Below are 21,201 nucleotides of genomic sequence, written 5' to 3' on the forward strand. Positions count from 1 at the left end.
GTACCCGTTCAAAGTGCAACACTTGCCTGTTTCCGAGTATGAAATTGTCTGGCTTGATGTCTCCATGGATGATTTCACAGTCATGGACTTGCTGGATCATGCAGAGCATTCTGATAGCAAAAGCGAGGACTAGTGCCTGAGGCATCACTTTTTCAGGGGTATTTTTATAGAGATTAATGGCATTCTAGAAACAATGGACAGTGGAATGTTCTGAGTTGGCTGCCCATGATTAATGAAATTTCAAACCAAGAGCTTTGCCCCACCCACCACTCCAATAAAACCTTCAAGTGCAAAAAGGGATGTGCAAAGCAAAAAAGGTACTTCATGCTTGTGTCATCAAAGCATCACACTTACTAACAACGTGCCGTAACTGTAGAGGTCTCCTACTAACACGCTGCCGTTCTGGAACAGGTGGGCCGAATAAAATTTGATAAACATGTGTTGCATACTTGGCTTCAGTCTCTCCATCAGCTGGGTCCCAATGTAGAATTCCCAGAGGTTGGGAGGCTTCTGGACCTGCAAAGCAGGTAATGTAACATTCACACCCAGCTCATGTTCTGGAAAATGACCGCAAGAAAGCAACTTCATCCAAAAAAAAAAGGGCACGGGTGGAAAAGTGATGACAAGCTATGAATCGCTGCTGCAGGATGGGGACTGCTGCAAGGTAATTTTAGCGGCAAGGCAGTTCTGAATCCCGTGGGACAGGTTTGTTTCCTAAGTGCTGACAACAGATCTAAATGAAACCACTGCTATCTTTTTTTAAAAAGACTATTTCTTTTAATATTTATTTGGCTGTGCTGGGTCTTAGATTCAGCATGCAAAGTCTTAGTTGTGGCATGTGGGGTCCAGTTCCCTGACCAAGGCTTGAATGCAGGCACCCTCTGTTGCAATTTGATTTCAAAAAAGGAAAGATTTATCCATTTGAATGCAGAGCTTTAAAGAATAGCAAGGAGAGATAAGAAAGCCTTCCCCAGGGATCAATGCAAAGAAACAAGAGGAAAACAACAGAATGGGTAAGACTAGAGATTGCTTCAAGAAAATTAGAGATACCAAGGGAATATTTCATGCAAAGATGGGCACAATAAAGGACAGAAATGGTATGGACCTAACAGAAGCAGAAGATATTAAGAAGAGGTGGCAAGAATACACAGAAGAAATATACAAAAAGAGATCTTCATGACCCAGATAATCATGATGCTGTGGTCACTCACCTAGAGCCAGAAATCCTGGAGTGCAATGTCAAGTGAGCCTTAAGAAGCATCACTTTGAACAAAGCTAGTGGAGGTGATGGAATTCCAGTTGAGCTATTCCAAATCCTAAAAGATGATGCTGTGCAAGTGCTGCACTCAATATGCCAGGGTATTTGGAAAACTCAGCAGTGGCCACAGGACTGGAAAAGGTCAGTTTTCATTCCAATCCCGAAGAAAGGCAATGCCAAAAATGTTCAAGCTACCACACAATTGCACTCATCTCACATGCTAGAAAAGTAATGCTTAAAATTCTCTAAGCCAGGCTTCAACAGGATGTGAACCGAGAATTTCCAGATGTTCAAGCTGGATTTAGAAAAGGCAGAGGAACCAGAAATCAAATTGCCAACATCCATTGGGTCATTGAAAAAGCAAGAGTTCCAGAAAAACATCTACTTCTGCTTTATTGACTACACCAAAGCCTTTGACTGTGTGGATCACAACAAACTGGAAAATTCTTCAAGAGATGGGAATACCAGACCACCTGATTTGCCTCCTAGGAAATCTGTATGCAGGTCAAGAAGCAACAGTTAGAACCGGATATGGAACAACAGACTGGTTCCAAATTGGGAAAGGAGTATGTCAAGGCTATATATTGTCACCCTGCTTATTTAACTTATATGCAGAATTCATCATGTGAAATGCCAGATTGGATGAAGCACAAGCTGGAATCAAGATTGCCGGGAGAAATGTCAATAACCTCAGACATGCAGATATCACCCTTATGGGAGAAAGTGAAGACGAACTGAAGAGCCTCTTGTTGAAAGTGAAAGAAAGTGAAAAAGCTGGCTTAAAACTCAGCGTTCAAAAAACTAAGATCATGGCATCCGGTCCCATCACTTCGTGGCAAATAGATGGGAAACAATGGAAACAGTGACAGATTTTATTTTCTTCGGTTCCAAAATCACTGCAGATGGTGACTGTGGCCATGAAATTAAAAGATACTTGCTCCTTGGAAAAAGAACTATGACCAACATAGACAGCATATTAATAAGCAGAGACATTACTTTACCGATAAAGGTCCGTCTAGTCAAAGCTATGGTTTTTCCAGTAGTCATGTATGGATGTGAGTGTTGGACCATAAAGTAAGCTGAGCACCAAAGAATTGATGCTTTTGAACTGTGGTGTTAGAGTAGACTCTTGAGAGTCCCTTGGACTGCAAGAAGATCCAACCAGTCCATCCTAAAGGAGATCAGTCCTGCAATATTCACTGAAAGGACTGATGCTGAAGCTGAAGCTCCAATAATTTTGCCACTTGATGCCAAGAGCTGACTTACTGGAAAAGATCTGATGCTGGGAAAGATTGAAGGCGGGAGGAGAAGGGGACGAGAAAGTATGAGATGGTTGGATGGTATCACTGACTCGATGGACATGAGTTTTTTTTTTTTTGGACATGAGTTTGAGTAAGCTTCAGGAGTTGGTGACGAACAGGGAAGCCTGGCGTGCTGCAGTCCCTGGGGTTGCAAAGAGTTGGACAGGACTGAGTGATTGAACTGGAACTGGAACTGTGTTGAGAGTGGGGAATTTTAGCCTCTGGACCATCACGGAAGTCCCTGAAACCACCACTATCTTAAAAAAAAAAAAGACTGGCAATCTCAAGTTCTAAAATTCATTTCTATAGTGTTTAGATCATTTACCTTCAAAGCAAATTTCTCCTTATTTTTGCTATTGTTCACATCTCCGTGGGTAACTTCATAGACTTGGGCGAAAGCCCCTTCTCCAAGAAAGTGATCAACGTAGACCAGCAAAGAACCTGAAGAGAGAGAGAAGTCAAAATGAAAAAAAAGAAGCTTAAAACACTAAAGACTATCAAAGTGAAGTATCTGTAAATTGTTCTTGGTGCTTGAGTTGCTGTAATAGATAAGCGTGGGTACGGCTCCCTCAGGAAGTGTTTTGCCAGTCTGCCACGGGGCGACGGGGGGCCAGGGCAGCATGGCTGGGCCCAGGCCCATCCCCACGCAGGCGATGCTCTCATGTCTAAAGGGGAAATGCCTGTGCTGCCTAGTTGGCAAGACTGTTGTGATATCAAAGAACACGTAAACATCATCTGCAAGGTGCTGAATAAAGCTCTAATCTGCCTATGAAAAACACAAGCGTTTTAACATCAGAATAAAAGGGACAGGGTATAATTGTACCGATATTTCTAACGTAATTAAAAAATTTTTATTGCAGTAAACCTTCTGTATTAGAACAGTTTTTGATTGATAGAAAAGTTGCAAAGATAGTAGAGTTTCTGTTTCTGCATCCAGTTTCCCCTATTGTTAACTTCTACATAACCAAGGTACACTGGTAACAAACAAGAACCAACACTGGTAGGTTACTGTTACCTAAACTCCAGACTTTACTCAGATTTCACCAGTTTTCCCGTAATGTTCTAGGATGTATCCAAGTCTCCTCAGCCTCTGCTGGGCTGTGACAGTTCCTAACTTTCTGTTTCTGACAGCTGTGGCAGCTTTATGGAACACTTGTCTGATAAGCTGTAGAATGCCTATCACCCGGATTTGTTTTGATATTTTTTAGTGACATTGAAGTTATTCATTTTGGGAGAAAGACCACAGAGATCAAGTTATAATAGATTATTTAAAAAAAAATTCACATGTTTAAAATCAAATATTAAAAAAGTCACTTGCTGGTTTCTAGCTGGCATATAAGGAGTTTGGAAGGCATCAGTGTAAGAGCCAAAAAACAGAGCATCAAAATAGTGACGAAAAAATTGACAGACTTCCAAGGAGAGCAGATTACTTCACTATCACAGCTGGAGATTTCTATATCCCTCTGTCAGCAACTGACAGAGCCAACAGGCAGAAAATCAGTAAGGGCATGGCTGACACGAACAGCACCACCAATCAACTGGATCTAATAGGCATTTACGAAATAATTTAACAACAAAATATACATTCTTTTCAAGCTTACATGGGATAGGCACCGATAAAGGCCACGTTCTGGGTCATTAAATACAATTAAAAAAAAAGAAATCACACACTCATGGAATTAAACTAGTAATCAATAACAGAAGGAGAGCTGGAGAGCCCTCAAACACTTGGAGCTAAAATAACACACTCTGAAAACATAATTTACTGAAATTGTGAGATGCACGAAATGCGTGCTTAGAAATTTATTGCACTGAATGTATATGTTAGAAAAGAAGATCTAAAATCAATAATCTTAGTTTCTACCTTAGAAATCTAGAAAAAGAAGAGCACATTAAATCCAAAGTAGGCAGAGAAAAGAAATAAGAATTAAGAGTAGAAATAAATGAAATTTAAAAGTAAAAATCAATATAGAAAATTAGTGAAAACAAAAGTCGATTCTGTGAAAAAAAAAAAAAAAGTTGGTTCTTTGAAAATATCAACAAAACTGATAAGCCTCTGCCAGGCTAAGAAAAAATAAGGAGTACACATATCACTAATAGTAAAAATGAAAGAGGGGGTGTCATTATAGAAACTGTGGACATTAAAAGGATAATATAGCTTCCCTGCTGGCTCAGGGGTAAAGAATCTGCCTGCCAATGCAGGCAACAGAGGTTTGAATCCTGGGTTGGGGAGATCCCCTGGAGAAGGAAATGGCAGCCTACTCCCGTATCCCATGGACAGAGGAGCCTGGTGGGCTGCAGGCCATGGGGTCACAGAGTCGGACACGACTGAGCACGCATGCGCGTTCCATTATTTATTTAAGCAGGCCCTACAGCTGTCTATGTTGTTTCCTATCTGCTGTTTTACACACACATCACTTTGAAGGTATGCAAGTGTTATCTGCAGAAATTCTTAAAAGTGGGTGTCTGGGTCTAAAAGCATACGCGTTTTAAATTTTGATAGATAACTGCCCAATTGCCCTTTATAGTCACAGTCACAGCAGCAATCAAATCCTATAGTCATGCCTTAACAAGATGTTCTCGTCTTAATACTACAGGTGAAGCTACAGATGAAACCTATCACTGGCGGGAGGGGCGGGGAGGTGACAGGAGGAGAAACACAACGCACACACACCAGCCAGCATCAACTTCCCACAGACAGAAGAGTTTAAAGCTTTATTACCCATATGGTTCTTACCTAGGCGGAATTCAGTCTTGGGCTTGATGGCTGGAAGCTTACATGCCCATTCATAAGTATTTGGATAGGAACTCACTGGTTTAGAAAGCCGGGATAAAAGTTTGAGAATCAACTCCTCATCCCAGGGATTCTCAACAGTAAAGTCTTGAAGGAATGGGAAGAAAAAAAGGAAATGAATTCAGTAGGCAAGACTTACCAAATAAATCGTAAGACAAAGCAAGTTGAGACCTTTGTTAAATAAGCTTTTAAGTCTTATCGCTAAAGAGCATTGGTTCAAATAATAAATTATCATTTCGAAAGTCAAAACTGGTAGTTCTGCAGTTCATCGTCTTGTCATTTTCAGATCTATAAGTTTGCGTGTTCAGTTGTGATAAAGGAAATCAAAATCAGGAGCATCTGTTCATGATTCTGCCTTTAATAGAACTGGGGGTACACATCTTAAAGGCAGACTTGGAGATTCATTACCGACATGCTCAGCTATGTACTCTTTAAACTGCTTTTCCACTTCTTTTTTTTTAAATTTATTTTTATTAGTTGGAGGCTAATTACTTTACAATATTGCAGTGGTTTTTGCCATACATTGACATGAATCAGCCATGGATTTACATGTGTTCCCCATCCCGATCCCCCCTCCCGCCTCCCTCCCCATCCCATCCTTCTGGGTCTTGTGCTTTTCCACTTCTATCTGGAAAACATGCTGCCTTTTAATACTTATACTGTTGCTTGTTGTTCAGTTGCTAAGTCATGTCCGACCCTTTGTGACCCCGTGGACTGTACTATGTACAATTTATCTGTATGAGATAAAATTTGGATCCGCAAAGAGAAACCATTTCTAAAGGGAAGAAAAAAGTTTCTGCCCAATTTAGAATGCTCTAAAAAATTCTATGAGTGGCAGTTATCAGTCTAATCCAACTTGATTGACACTTACTAGTGCTAAGCAGAGCAGGACGCTGTTCTGAGCCTTTTATGTTTAGTAACTCACATGACCCTCACAGTAGACTCTTAAGGAGGTACTACCACCCCCTCCACTTTACAGAAAACAGGGTCACAGAGAATTGAGATGATCGAAGATCCCACGCACCACAACTAAGACCCAGCGCAGCCAAATAAGTAAAGTAGTTAATCTATGTTTTAAAAAAAGTCTAGCTAGTCTATCTTCAGAGTCTGTGCTCTTAACCACTGTTCAAGGCTTTCTGTGTAGCCTTGGGGTAAGGAGGGGGTCCTCTGAACCTGAGCCTGTTTACCTCTCTGTAAAACGGAGCTAACAGTGTCAGATCAAATGCCTGGCGCATAGCGAGCCCCCCAGTTCCACTTGCCTCTTCCAACAGTAGTTATTTTGATATTTTAAAATTAAAACAAAATTAATTATTCCTTCAAGGAGGCTACTGTTGTATGCACAGTGAGATAACCTGTAAGTTTGTCTGAATTTGTGTTCTATTCAACGGCATTCAAGTTCCTACTCTTGAGTTTCTTTCATGAAACAGCTTTTACCAGGCTAGTGTCCTTATTCAGAGAACAATTAAGATTGAGCACTGTTCATACTTGGAGTGTCGACATTCCCAAGCGAGTCAGCCTGCATCAGTTCAGCCTGGAGCCCAGCGCTGGCTTCTGCTGGATCCTCTGCAGTGGCAAAGTCGGGGTCTGCGGCTTTGCAGGCCTCGAGGCCCTGCTCTGCCTCACGAGTCAGCACGGCCGCAGCAGGCTGGCCCAGATGGAGCAAGGACGCCAAAGGGCCATCTGTGGGGCACACTGGGTCTGGGCTTGTCTCTTCAGCTGGGCTGGGTATGATGAAAGGGGAGGAAGCAAAACATGTGATGACAAGCTTACTGGGTTTGATCGTGTCAAAGTCCCACAGAACAGTTTCCTTTTCATTCTATGAAGGACATTTCAAATCTGCTTCACAAATAGTTGATTAAAGCACTTTCTTCCTACAAATATATGCAAATACATGGTTCATACAGCATGAATAAAATAAAATAAAAAACATGGTAACAGATAAACAGGTGAGGTTAGGCATTGGATATTCTTTAGTAGGATATGCTGCTCAGGTTTCCCTGAGTTGTCCTCTAAGCATCACTACTGTAAAAGAGGTTAAATATTTAACTTTATTCCAAAAGTGTCTTCTTTTACGACACTGAAACAAACAGAAAATGTCAGCCATAATTCGATAACCTAACCGCAGTCTACATTTACACACACACACACACACACACTGGGGGACATGCACACATGGACAGTTGAGGATTCCATATCTGTGAATTCACCTACATGCAGATACTAATTCTGGAGTAATTTTAGATTTAACCATCTGTTGCAAAGATAATAGAGGATTCCCATAAACTCCTCATCAATTTCGTCTAATGTTACCGTCTCACATTAAGGTGGCTCTCTTGTCAAAAGCAGTAAACCGACCTGTCATCCTGCCACTGACAAACTCCCAGACCTCGTCTGGATTCTGCCAGGTTTTCCACAAGATACCATGTTTGCTCCAGGATCCCGTTGTGGACACCGTGTTGCATCTATTTGTCACCTTCCTTACTCTCTTCTCCTGTGAGTTTCTTGGTCTTTCCTGGTTCCCTAAGACCCTGTGAGTCCAGCGGTCTCACAGTCTGTCCCTTGTTTTTCCCGTGACTAGACTGTACTGGCACGCGAAGACATGCCCTCCCCTCCCCTCCCACGATCTCTGTGCAGCTCTGCCCCCGGTCAGCAGCAGGCAGGGATTCTCCGCTACCCAGCCGCTTCTCTCACTCCCTGATGTATTAAAACCAAGCCTTCAGGTTAATCATTGTATTTAAATTTTTTTTATCCTTTCAAAGTATTTATTGAATTTGTTACAATATTTCTTCTGTTGTTTTATGTTCTGGTTTTTTTGGCTGCAAGGCATGTGGGATCTTAGCTCCGCAACCAGGGATCGAACCTTCATCCTCTGCATTGGAAGGTGAGGTCTTAACCACTGGCCCGACCGCCAGGGAAGTCCCTAATCATTATACTTACATCTACAGAGTACCTTCTGACTTAAAGCTCTCAGTTAATAAAAACTCTGGCAGCCCTTAAAGAAAGACAGGAATGAGGTATTCCTTTACAGCTTAAAAAGCAACGCTACCATGAAAATGGAGAGAGACAGAACCACATACACCCCCACAATACCTGAACTTTCTCTCTTTCAAGGGTTCCACCTTGCTTCTTTCACAAGAATCCAAAGCCACATGGGTGTGCTGGTTTGCTACCATATTTTCTGAAACACACAAGAAAGTAGAGATGGGCCCTATACACACATGTATGATTTTAAATGGTTATGAAGTCTCGGATTCCTTTTTTGCACTGACTTTCATTACAGTTTCAAAATAGTGTTCCAGGCTAAAAAGCAGCATATTTGTAAAAGTTGGGTGAAAACCACTTGAAACACTTCTATTATTGTATATGAGCTTGTCAACCTTACCCATCTAATCCATACAGTCCTTTAAGAGAAAACAGTCCAGACGGAACGTCTCTGGTGGCTCAGTGGTAAGGAATCCACCTGCCAGTGCAGGAGACAGGGGTTCGATCCCTGATCGGGGAAGACTCCACATGCCGAGGGGCAAACCGAACCTGTGAGTCATGAGTCCTGAGCCTGTGCTCTAGAGCCGAGGAGCCCACACCGCTGAGGCCCGCGCGCCCCAGCGCGAGAAGCCGCTGCAGCAGGGGGCCTGCACACGGCAGCTAGAGGGCAGCCCCCGCCCATCGAGACTGGAGAGAAGCCCCCAGGGCAGTGAAGACCTGCACAGCCAAGAACAAGCAAGCAAACGAATAAATAGAATCATTGAAAGGAAATCTACAGAGAGGTAAGTGATACAGGGTAGAAATAGAGACTACTTCTACCAAGTGATGCTAACAATATAGAAGCAGGTGTTAACACAGGATTAGACTTCACTAGCTGTTGCCTCACTGAGCAGGTGCCAATAATACTCTTCAGCACTAGAACATTAGCTTTTCTTCATATGACCAAAGCCAAACACACTAAGAAAGGCCAATACTGACTTTACGAAAGACGCTCGACTTAAAACAGATTAAGTTCTCCAAACTGAAACTAGTTTTAAATTAAAAAAAAATTAAAGTAGCAAGTCTGTGATAGCACTTGGCAATTGCCCAAGTTTCAACTAACTCCTCCTTTAAAATTCAGGTAAGAAATATATTTGGTTAGTACCGTAAGAAAAGATTTTTATTGCTTAGTTAAAAATGTTTAGGCCTATATGCTCAGACTTCATGTTAAAATAAGTTTTCATCCTTTCATCCAAGGGAATGGAATTCTTTAGCATCTGCTTCAGTGAACAACTGCTACTTAAAAAACAGAAAAAGTGCCAGCAGTGATTATTTGGCTAGTGGCCCCAGATCTTACAGCACAAGAGCACCTCTGAGACCCTGTGGGTTTGGATCCATTCCACTGCAATAAAGCGGTTACACGAGATTTTTGGTTTCCCAGTGCATGCACAAGTTATGTTTACACTGTATTGAAGTCTTCAGTGTGCAACAGCATTATGTCTAAAAACAATGTGTGCACTTTAATTAAAAAAGGCTTAACTGCTAAAAAATGCAAACCATCACTTGAGCCTTCAGTGAGTTGTAATCTTTTGGCTCGTAGAGGGTTTGCCTCGATGTTGGTGGCTGCTGAAGGACCAAGGTGGTGGTTGCTGAAGGCTGGATTGGCTGTGGCCATTTCTTAAAATAAGACAATGATGAACTCTGCACGTCAACTGACTTCCTTTCATGAACAATCTCTCTGCAGCAGGCAATGCTGTCTGATAGCGTTTTACCCACAGAATTTCTTTCAAACTTGAGGTCAATCCTCAATCCTCTGCTGCTGCTTTATCTACTGAGTTTACGGGATATTTTAAATCTGTTCTTGTCACTTTGACAATCTTTACAGCATCTGCACCAGGAGTAGGTTGTGTCTCAGGAAACCGCTTTCTTTGCTCATCCACGAGAAGAGGCTCCTCACCCATGAAAGTTTTACCACGAGATGGAGCAAGTCAGTCACACCTCCAGGCTCCACTTCTAGTTCCCTTGCTGGTCCCACATCTAGTTATTTCCTCCACTCAAGTCTAGAACCCCTCAAAGTCATCCCTGAAGGTTGGGATCAGCTTCTTCCAAACTCCTGTTAGTATTGATATTTTGACCTTTTCTGGTGAATCACAAATGTTTTTAATGGCATCTACAAGGGTGAATCCTTTCCAGAAGGTTTCCGGTTGACTCTGCCCAGACCATCAGAGGAATCACTATCCATGGCAGCTATGGCCTTGTGAAATGTCGCTCTTAAACAGTAAGAAAGTTGAAAGGACTCCTGCAGAACGGATGCTGTGTTAGCAGCCACGAAAACAATTTCATTGTCTATGTCTCCATCAGGTGACCAGGTACACTGTCAGTGAGCAGTACTATTTTGGAAGGAATCTGAGCAGTTGTTCTCAACAGTGGGCTTAAAATACTCAGTAAACCATGTTGTAAACAGATTTGCTGTCATCCAGCTTTTATAGAGCATAGCCAGAGTAGACTAAGCATAATTGTTTAAAACCTTTTGGAATGGCAAATAAACACTGACTTCAACTTAAAGTCATCAGCTGCATTAGCCACTAACAAGAGGGTCAGTCTGGCATTTGAATCAGCCTAAAAACCGGACCTCAACTTCTCTGGCTGTGAAAGTCCTAGACGGCATCTTCTTCCAACAGAAGGCTGTTTTGTCTATGCTGAACATCTGTTATTGAGTAACCACTTTCATTAATGACCTGAACTAGATCTGTGTAACTTGCTGCAGCTTTTACATCAACACTTGCTGCTTCCCTCTGCACCTTTGATACAGAGATGCCTTCTTCCCTTAAACCCATGAACCAACCTCTTTTGCCTTCAGACTTCATCTGCAGAGTCCTCACCTCTCAGCCTTCACAGAACTTCATAGAACTTTTATGAAGTTAGAAGAACCTAACTTCATAGAACTGAGTTAGGGCCTTGCTTTGGGTTCAGCTTTGGCTTAAGGCGGTATTATGGCTGATCTCTCCAGACCACTCAAACTTTCTCCATTATTGGCAATAAGGCTGTTTGGCTTTCTTATCATTTATGTGTTCACTGGAGGAGCACTTTTAATTTCCTTCAAAAACTTTTCCTTTGCATCCACAACTTGGTTAACTGGCATAAGAAGCCTGGCTTTCAGCCTAACTGAACTTTGACATGCCTTCCTCACTAAGCTTAATCATTTCTAGCTGTTGATTTGAAGTGAGACATGACATTCTTCTCTTCGCTTTAACACTTAGAGGCCACTGTAGGTTAGTAATTGGCCTAATTTCAATATTCTCCTTTCTCAGGAAGAGAGAGGCCCGAGGAAAGTGAGAAAGACAGGGAACAACCAGCTGGAGCAGTGAGAATACACACAATGTCCATTAAGTTTACCATCTCTAATGGGCGAGGTCTGTGGCACCCAGACAGTTACAACAGTAACACCAAAGAGCCCGCGTCACAGGTCACTGTAACAAGTGTGACAACAGTGACAAAGGTGGAAATGCTGCAAGAATTACCACATGTCAGACAGGAAGTGAGCAAACGCTGCTGGAACAACCGCGCCAGTGAGCTTGCCTGACACGCGGCGGCCACACACCTTCCATGTGCAAGAAGCCCAGCGTCTACACAGGGCAACAAAGTGAGGCGCCCACAACGAGGCACCGCGCTCAGTCGTCTGACTCTGCGACCCCGTGGGCTGCAGCCCGCCCGGCTCCTCTGTCCGTGGGCTTCTCCAGGCGAGAATCCTGCAGTGGGTTGCCATGCCCTCCTCCAGGGGACCTTCCCCACCCAGGCAGGGATCGAACCTGCATCTTCCTGAGTCTCCTGCATTGGTAGGTGGATTCTTTACCACTGTGCCAAAAATGAGGTATGTCTATATTATTTTGCAGGTTTGGTATTTAATAGGTAATAATTATCTGTATTCAATAACTATGTCATTTATTAAGCTTCATTTCACATGTATAAAGATCTTTGATGTGTGTTAAGTTTGGGGAAAATAGGACTATCTGTGAATTTTATCAGACCACCAAAAAAAATTTTAAATATGATTTTCTGAGTATAAGTATTTGCTACATCTCTAAAGTAATAAAATTTGTAGATACATATCAAGGATTAAAACTTGCTGTTAGTTATTCTTATCAAATTAGAAAATGTTCACTATTTTAGCATTCAAATAATTTAATCTGTCTGTCCTGGCTATTTTATTTACTGTAAAACATGAAATAAACCTCTGTCCTGTGCAAATGGGTTAGACATTTGCCCTAAATGCTTCTGCGGTCTTTTCTTCTGTTCTACTTATAATCTAAGCTATTGAATTTGAAAAGGCACAGAGACTTTATGAGGACATTATATTTATGTACTAATACAATGAATGGATTTTAAGTTTCCTCTTATGATTTTCCAATGTCCCAGTTAGAATTTTCAAGACGATGACTACTGTAATAGTAGAACTGAAGTTGGCAGAAGACAAGACGCTCAGAGGGTATAATGCACACCTTTATCTTCCAGTGGGTGCCCAGAGTCCACGGGAAGCCTATGGAAAGGTGTAGACGCGAGCTGCGCGGCGGACCTAAAGTCTCCTGGGCTCTTGGGGCTGGGCGCCAGGCTTTTGTTGCAGCGGACACCCCACACGGTTGAATCATCCAGAAACTCTTCAGTGTGAGGCACTTCCTACAATGAAAGATGTGCTGAAAAAAAGGCAGCAGGCTCCCTGTTTCGTAGATGAAATTTAACACGTCGATACTTTTTTTAGATTAAAAAAAAAAAACAAACAGGAATTTTGATTCTTTCAAAGGAATGGATGGAACCCCTGGCTAACACGCAGCCAAGGACATCATGGGTCTGGTTCTTCTCCCCAGAACTGGGACACTTCATCTTTAACCCACGCCAATGGAGTTGTATCACATGCAAGAGTCACAGTTTATTTACCAATTTTTAAAAAAAATTTTTGAAAAATCTGGATTTACAGAGGAATAACAAAGATATTATGGAGTTCCCATTTAGCCTTTATCAAGCTTCTTAGGTCTGGGAAAAATATATATGCCCCCAGTGATTTCTCTTGTCTACAGGGAAGACTCTCAGAGGGCAAGGATCACATCAAACTCATTTTTCAATTTCCACATCTGTCAGTATGTGTTATGCATACTGCAAATAATTATAGGATAATGTTTTAAAAACATGATCTGCACATAATATTCTATTTTTCCAGAACTGCTTTTTAAATATACCATCTCATTTGACTGGCACAGTTGTTTGGTAAAAGAAAGCAAAAAGGGTTGCACAACCATTTCATGGATGAAGCAGAGACTCACATTTGGTTTTGCAGGAAACCTGCTCACGGAACGTTCTCCAAAGGTCCTGGCTCCTGCAGGTTTATTTTTCAGCTGTGGTAATCTAAGGAAAAATTGGCAGAATTATAAACAGTAAAATACCCTAAGGAAATAAATTCTACCACTTAAGTCACAGTGTTAAAAACATTCTCCACTTATCCTATTTAATTAGTTAATACTTATATACATATTTCTTACCTTTATAGCAAATCTGAGTGCAAGCTGAATTAACTTGAGTAGCTATATACAAGCAGATGTACAGTTACTTTATGTGAGGGTGGAAAATACGGAGCTTTCTATCGCACTGAGTTTTAAATTTTAAGGACAAAAAAGAGTGAGGGCTGTGACCAACAGGATGGCGTGGATGCCATGTTCTCTTTCTTTCCCCAGGGCGTGGTCCAGCTACGGAATACAAACCTCTTCCACACCATGACACTGTAGTTCACACCTCTCTTTCATGATTTAAATTACTAACAGAGAAACTTCCTGGTGCTACCCTGCTTTATCCTAATGCGGCTCAGCCTTAAAACAAGTGTTCTCTGCAGCATGAGCCAATGTAAGCCACTTCCCTTCTGCTTCATCAGTCCTGCAAATACATTCAGAACATATGTGGATACCTGTACTGACGACTCATTATAACTAACACAGTTTCAAACCTACAGGACACCTCGGCTCTCTGATGCTTTATAACCACACTGTTTCCTTTCACAATACACGCTTTTGTCATGGGAGGACTGCTTTCTTATAGCGCTGTGAATGCGGAAACGGACTTCAGCCAGTCTCCTGGTCCTGTGGTCACAAAGCGCATCCTGGCAGAGCTGGGGCTGCAACCCCGCCGTTTGGCTGGCAGATGCTCTTCTCTCAACAGCCCCACCTGGACCCCTACACCACCCGTCACTATGGCAACAAGCTTTTCACTCAGAGTTATCTTAACCACGTTTGTCTTTACCCATAATTTTCTTTGTTTCCATCTTCAAATACAGGAAAAGCAGATGACAAAGAAGAGATGATCTTATTGACTCCCCAAGCCCCAGAAGATGGTGCATTTTCTGCAAGAGTACAAAAACTGTAGTTAATTATTGTAACAGGACAAAAACAGTATGCTTTAGTTGAAACTTTAACTACAAATAAGAACATGGAATAAGAGCTCATAGGAGACAACCGACGTCAGCTTTGGAACTAGGCCATGTGGTAGCCCCTCTGCGCTGACAGGAAGGGACCAACTACCGCCCCAGGCGCTAGCCCGCAAGCTCCCAGGCCTCGCGCCCCGCCACAGCTAACGGGGCAATCACAATGCTCCTAACACACAGCTACGGCCACTGACGCTGAACAGACCTCTCCACATCTTTGTTTTTCTGCAGTTAAGCTCTTAACCCTAAGTCTTCATTGTGATCTCTCTCTGCCTTCCAGCGAAAAGCCTCTGACTCTAGACAAATGGGAGGTGGGGGGTGGGGTGGGTCCTGGTCCCCAACACTCCGCCCTGGACACCCCTCTGCCTGGCAAGGCTCAGGTTCCCCTCAGCCACTCAGTCCTCCTGGCCACTCCTACCAAGGCCTATCTTGCCCTTCCTTAGCACTTACTATTTTTTATTTTTTAAGAAACAAACCAAGTCTATGACACACACTGAGTACCTGGCGAAACACTTATATTTTTTACTTCACAACATGCCCTTATCTGACAAGCTAACATAGGGCAGGCCTACTTCTTGCATAATCCTTGCTTTTTCCGTGGGCAACCACCTGCTATGTTATCCATTTAGTAGCTATTAAATAGTTTGCTATTACTTTGAAATTGGGCTTCGAATGCATTTTGACCTAGCGATGGCCATTCCTCTTTGTCATCAGAAATATCAGGAAGTGTAGGAGCCTGAAACATGTTCATGATGAAACCTTGAAAGAACAGAAGAATAACGGTAAACATGATTGCAAAGGAGCTTTCATTAAGTCACTGTCAGAGGTTACACGTTCATTACCGTCTGAGCCACCAGGGAAGCCCCAGACGTCAGGCGTTCAGACAGCGGGCTTTACGTACCGAGAGCTTCCTTTGTATGCACAGTGGGTGACGGCTGTGCTTTGGATGGTGTGGCCTGAACCAGTCCCAGTGATGTGTTTGGAGTTGTGTGAAAGGAACTTGTGTTAACAACCTTCTGTGTTTCACACCCTGTTAAAGAAACGTGGACACACTGCCATGTCAGTAGAGAAATTAGAATAATTCAGAAGACACACAATTTAAGAAACTTATTATACACTTCATTATTGTTGATAATTCTCACTTGTTGTTGTCTAGTCACTAGTTTGTGTCCACTGACCCCATGAACTGTAGCCTGCCAGGCTCCTCTGTCCATGGGATTTCCCAGGCGAGAACAGTGGAGTGGGTTGCCATTTCTCTCTCCAGGGGATCTTCCCGAACCAGGGCTTGAACCCGAGTCTCCTGCATTGGCAGGTGGATTCTCTACCACTGAGCCACCAGGGAAGCCAATACTTAGTAGGGATTTCCATTATTCTAGTACTCTCACGTCTTTTATTTTGATCTTTATAATAGTCCCACAAGGTAGGTAAAGTAAGAACTATCTGTTAACAGAAAAGGAAATAAAAGCTCAAAAGAGTTAATGAAGCAGCTTGGTCTAAAACCGTATCACATGAGCAGCCTAGTCATCAACAGCACCCTTTGTTCTGCTGTATCCCAAGGAAGAGTAGCCGCGCTGTCAACCTGAGGACCGGTTTTCCGTCTCACTCAGCTGGAGTCCAGGTACAGCCCTGCTCAGCCTGAGCCCTCCTAGCTCCGGCCTCATCTTCCTCACCCCCCACCCCCGCCCTGCGGCCACTGGCCGCTGTGTGCTCGGAACACATCAGGGACGTCAAGGGCTCTGCCCTGCTGGTACCTCTGCCTGAAACAGGTTTTGCAGGCGGGCTCTGTGGGCCACTGCCTCTCTCAGGTCTTTACCCAAACAGCACTGTCGCTGTGAGCATCTTCCCGGGCCCTCCCTGACAGCCACACGCCCGTCGCCCCTCTGGGCGGGCGGGGACTCCTGTCCTCTGTCTGTGACTGCCCCTGTAATCTCTCAGAGCAGCGCTTGGCATCCACTAGGGCTCAGTTAGGTCCTGGTTAAATGTAGGCGTCACCTGCTTTTTCAAGTAGCTCTGCTTCCACTAAACTGTCATTGGAAAGAATGTCACGGTACATGGGGGAGGGAAGTGAATGCTCAATCCATGTCCTATTTTATTTATAAAACTTACTTTTATGTAAGTACCTCTAACAAAGTAGTACAAACAGACGTATTATACATCACTCCCAACTAACCACCTTTCATTCCTCACTACATATTAAAGATGACTCTTGTTTTAGATTAATCTGCTGGGAAATTTAAGAGGAAAGTTTTCACAAATCAAGTTTCCAAAGGATTCTAACTAATAACCTGTGACTATCGAATAGATTTTCCCCTTTATTGGAAATGGCCCAGGGCTTATTTAACCCCTGCGTTCTGAGAACAGGAGAGCTGACAATTAGGTTCATTAAGGCCTAGAGTCCCCACACACTGCGGCCAGCTAACAGACCCCTGAGTAACGTGGACAAGTCTGGGCAGAGATTAGACACAAATGTATTACAATTAAACATTACCTTCTTTTATCTCTGCTCCGCTCTGTGGCCTGAATTCATGAGTACTTTTGTTCACACACCTGAAAGAGAAAACTCTTGAGACACACTAACTCTCAAGAACAGTAAAAAAAAAAAAAAATGTTGGCGATTACCAGCCTGTTTTTAAAATACAGATGGGGGACTTCTCTGGGAGTCCAGAGGTTAAGAATCCACACTCCCAGTGCAGGGGGCACAGGTCTGATCCCTGGCTGGAGAAGATCCTGCATGGCACGTGGCATGACCAAGAAAAAGAAACAGATGGGACTGCCTAGGTCTACAGTGTAAGTGACTTTGTTTTTTCTTTCTTTTGAGGACAATAATTCTTACAGATAAAGGCCAGGTATTCATGTTTGCTTGACATAGTGATTATAGACGTAAACAGCTGATAATCATCTGTACACGTGGAAGGGAGCTGAAGGGTCTCCCTGATCCAAACGATCCCATTTGTTACCCAGGCAAAGGGGCTGGCCGGCAGCTCTGGGCCTGGGTGCCCAGTGTGGCTCTTCTGAGTTATGATGTGGGGGAGCATTGGTGCCTTTGCTGTGGAGCCGTAGTGCCCGTCCTTTAGACTTCACAGTTATCAAGAATGGAAAAAATGCTACAGAAGACACTTACGTCACAGTCTGGTTTAAGTCCAGTGGGGATAGTGGACTTCATCTGTCTAACACTGCTTCCCTTAATGAACGCTGTGAGGATGGAAAGTAAAAAGTGCAAGGCACCCTTCATTTCACAACCCCCACTAAACTGCCATAAGAGCCTGAGTTTTATACGCAGTACCAGAGGAAGGTGCTCTCTCTGCCACAGTCAGCTGTCCAGGCCACTGAGAGTGTGAGGGGGTCCACTCGGTCCCGTGCCTGGGCCAGGGTTAGGGTCAGACCGCAGTGATTCTGAGATCTGAATGTCCGTTAGGTTAAAGAGCTTCATCCTTTTGTAAGGGATGGCTGGACGCGCAGCATGTCTACAGGGTCTGTCATTGCTGTTGTGACTATCTTATGGTCACGAGAATTAACTGTGAAGAGCTAATGAAGCCACAGCCTGCACACAGTTCTCTTCTTAAAAAAATTTTTTTTGGCCATACCACATGGCTTGCGGGATCTTAGTTCCCAGACCAGGGATAGAACCCACAGGCCCCGCACTGGAAGCTCAGTCTTAACCATTGGACTGCCAGGGAAGTCCCAGCAGTTCACTTTTTACATACGTGGTTCAATACAGGACACAGGTCTGAATTATTATCCTAAGGTGACTGCCAAAGCATGATCATTTTAAATCTTATTTCCAAGGGAAATCATTGGTAAAAGTTAATTCAGACACCAGGGAGAAATAGTCCTTAAGAACCATAATCTGTGCTTTCAGCCCAAGGGAAAGATGGGAGCCTCGCTTTCATTTTTTGTGAAAAAGCAAAAAAGTTTTTATATGTTTCAAAAAAGAGACGGAGCACCAAAGTGATTGAAGATAAAAATATAAACAGAACAAGTAATACGACAATAATTATAATCTCTGCTATCTAGGAAAATTGCTCAGAACTGGGGGGGGAAACCTCCATAGCAGTGTATGAGACAGATTTTGGTATACTGCATAATGGATATTAATCCCAAACTGTCCCAATGGGAAGACAGAAGGAACATGAGAAGAACACACTATCAAGTATTCAAGTAATAATCCAATAGTCAAGTAACTATCTGGACTGTAATAACCCCTACATTATGTTCAGTCAGAATTAGTAAGCAGAGGCAATTTCAGTTTAACAGGTGTGTATTCTTCAGTTACAGAAAGATTGTTAAGTTTCAGGGTATCAAAAATTTTTAATTCAAGAGAGAAGTATGAAGTACAACAAATATTCTCGAAACAGAATAAGTGAGGCTGAACGATTTGGGGCTGATGTTTTGGCAATTTGGTTTTTACCTACATGCCCATCTAAAAATTATTTTGAAAAACAAGCCTTACCCATCAATTACACACTGCTCTCACCATTGCAAGTCACATAAAGAAGCCATCGGACACCATTCCCACTACCCACGTCTCTAGGGTTACCTTTGGCTCACCTGGCATCTCTGCTGGCCCCTGAAAACATGGCGTCCATCCCTGGCTGGCCTGCCAGAGGACCTGGGCAAGCTACGCTCTGGTTGACGGCTGGGGACACCAAAGCAGTGGTGACAGCATTTGCCATGACAGGAACAGAAGATGCCTCTCTGGGTTTCTCATCCACGTTCTTCGAGGTCTGCTGAGGGATGGCTGGAAGACCCGGAGCTCTTAGTTCCTGCTGGGAGGCTGTGTGTGGCTCCAAACACGCTGGACTGACCTTTCACAGCAAGCAAGCAGACAAAAAGCCACAGGCTACCAATTAGGTCTTACAGCTTTCCAAAGAAAGGCGTCTGTCCTCAGTAGATGCCTGGCCTCCCGAGGCAGCCTCTACCTCCCTAGGTACTCTGAAATGAACAGTCAACAACAAGGCCACACTATATGCTGGACGCTTCTGTAGCTTAACCACAGATTCAACTGGTGGTTCATATTTCTAACCACTAAATACCAGCCACAACCGTTCATCAGTATTTAAGAACTGGTGCATTTTTCTTTACTTACGGAAAATACTAACAAATCAATGTAACCAAATGCTCATAATGGTGTTCTTCCCATTAAAATGCCCTTGGTGACCATTTTCTCTTCAGTGAATAGGAAACATGAACATTAACTGTAGGAACTGCCACAAAAGCATGGCGCATCATGGGAAGGACGTGGACACAGGCCTTTAACTTAATTAAAATCTCGCTTTTCCACTCATACGTACTTAGACTACACATGTACACTCTTACATTACCAAGTTAGAAGACAAAGAATTAATTCCTCAGCAGGTAAAAAGTATTCTCAAACTGTTAGGGAAAACACTGAATAGCTAGGGCAAGAATAGTTATCTCACAGACAAATGGACAAAATATAAAGTTTATTCTCAACAGTAATCAAAAAAGATAATTTAAATGACCTACACCAAAATAATCATAATATTCATTTCTGAAGAAAATGTTAAAAAACAATAATCAGACTTTCTCTACAGATATCAACACACAACAAAGTTATAGTAAACACACAACATGGAATGATCAAGAAGAAAACTATTGACCAAAGCAAAGAGATGGTTATTTCAGAAATGGATCTTTTATATATTAAGAATTTAGTCTATGATAAAGATATTTTAAGGGCTTCCCCAGTAGCTCAGCGGTAAACAATCTACCTGCAATTCAGGAGATGCAGGTTTGATCCCTGGGTGGGGAAGATCTACATTTGGAGAAGGGAATGGCTACCCACCCCAGTACTCTTGCCTGGGAAGTCCCATGGATAGAGGAGTCTGGCGGGCTACAGTCCTTAGGGTTGCAAAGAGTTGGACATGACTGAAGTGACTGAGCGTGCACAAAGGTATTCTAAACCAACAGGGAAAGGCTGAGCTGGTAAATAAATGACTGAGGGACGACTAGAGAGCCATTGGAAAACATATCCTCAGACCACTCATACAGAAGTAAGTTCATTAAGAGAGGCTTCTGGTTAAAGACTCAAACATGTGCTTTATCATCCACATCCTCCCAAAACCTCACTAAAATGACAGTAAAGGGATCCTAACACCTCAAATAGCAGTCGCAGGAGGTGATCTCCAGAGAAGCGCAGAATCTTGAATGTGTCTTAGAATGGAAGTGAAGGTGGAGCTGAAAACAGGAATGTGGCCACAGTAAGTCTATGGGAAAAGCAAGCTCTGAGACCCATTCCTGCAGGTGTTGCCAGCTTCTCAATACAAATTAATCATTTTATTTGAATTTTCATTCTGTAACAGTCATTGTACCTCTCCTAAACAAAGAAAATCAGAAAAAGGACTATATACACTAATATACAGACACACACACACAAACATACTACACATTCTCTTCTGTAACT

The 21,201-nt window shown here is 42.8% G+C and overlaps 1 protein-coding gene across 2 annotated transcripts in view; it reads right to left on the bottom strand.

Moving 5' to 3' along the window:
• Positions 1 to 21,201, bottom strand: part of BUB1 (BUB1 mitotic checkpoint serine/threonine kinase) — a 33,174-nt gene that overhangs the window by 1,744 nt on the left and 10,229 nt on the right. For both annotated transcript variants that reach the window (XM_043918762.1, XM_043918763.1), the window contains 13 exons: positions 19,326 to 19,582; positions 17,266 to 17,324; positions 15,679 to 15,807; positions 15,432 to 15,536; positions 14,597 to 14,696; positions 13,630 to 13,711; positions 12,814 to 12,988; positions 8,444 to 8,531; positions 6,839 to 7,074; positions 5,297 to 5,440; positions 2,885 to 3,000; positions 355 to 516; positions 27 to 184 (listed from right to left, as the gene is read on the bottom strand). In XM_043918762.1, coding sequence (XP_043774697.1) covers positions 27 to 184; positions 355 to 516; positions 2,885 to 3,000; positions 5,297 to 5,440; positions 6,839 to 7,074; positions 8,444 to 8,531; positions 12,814 to 12,988; positions 13,630 to 13,711; positions 14,597 to 14,696; positions 15,432 to 15,536; positions 15,679 to 15,807; positions 17,266 to 17,324; positions 19,326 to 19,582 — 1,811 coding nt within the window. The remainder of the gene's footprint in view (positions 1 to 26; positions 185 to 354; positions 517 to 2,884; positions 3,001 to 5,296; positions 5,441 to 6,838; positions 7,075 to 8,443; positions 8,532 to 12,813; positions 12,989 to 13,629; positions 13,712 to 14,596; positions 14,697 to 15,431; positions 15,537 to 15,678; positions 15,808 to 17,265; positions 17,325 to 19,325; positions 19,583 to 21,201) is intronic.

This window comes from Cervus elaphus, chromosome 11 (genome assembly GCF_910594005.1).
Source record: "Cervus elaphus chromosome 11, mCerEla1.1, whole genome shotgun sequence".
NCBI lineage: Eukaryota > Metazoa > Chordata > Mammalia > Artiodactyla > Cervidae > Cervus > Cervus elaphus.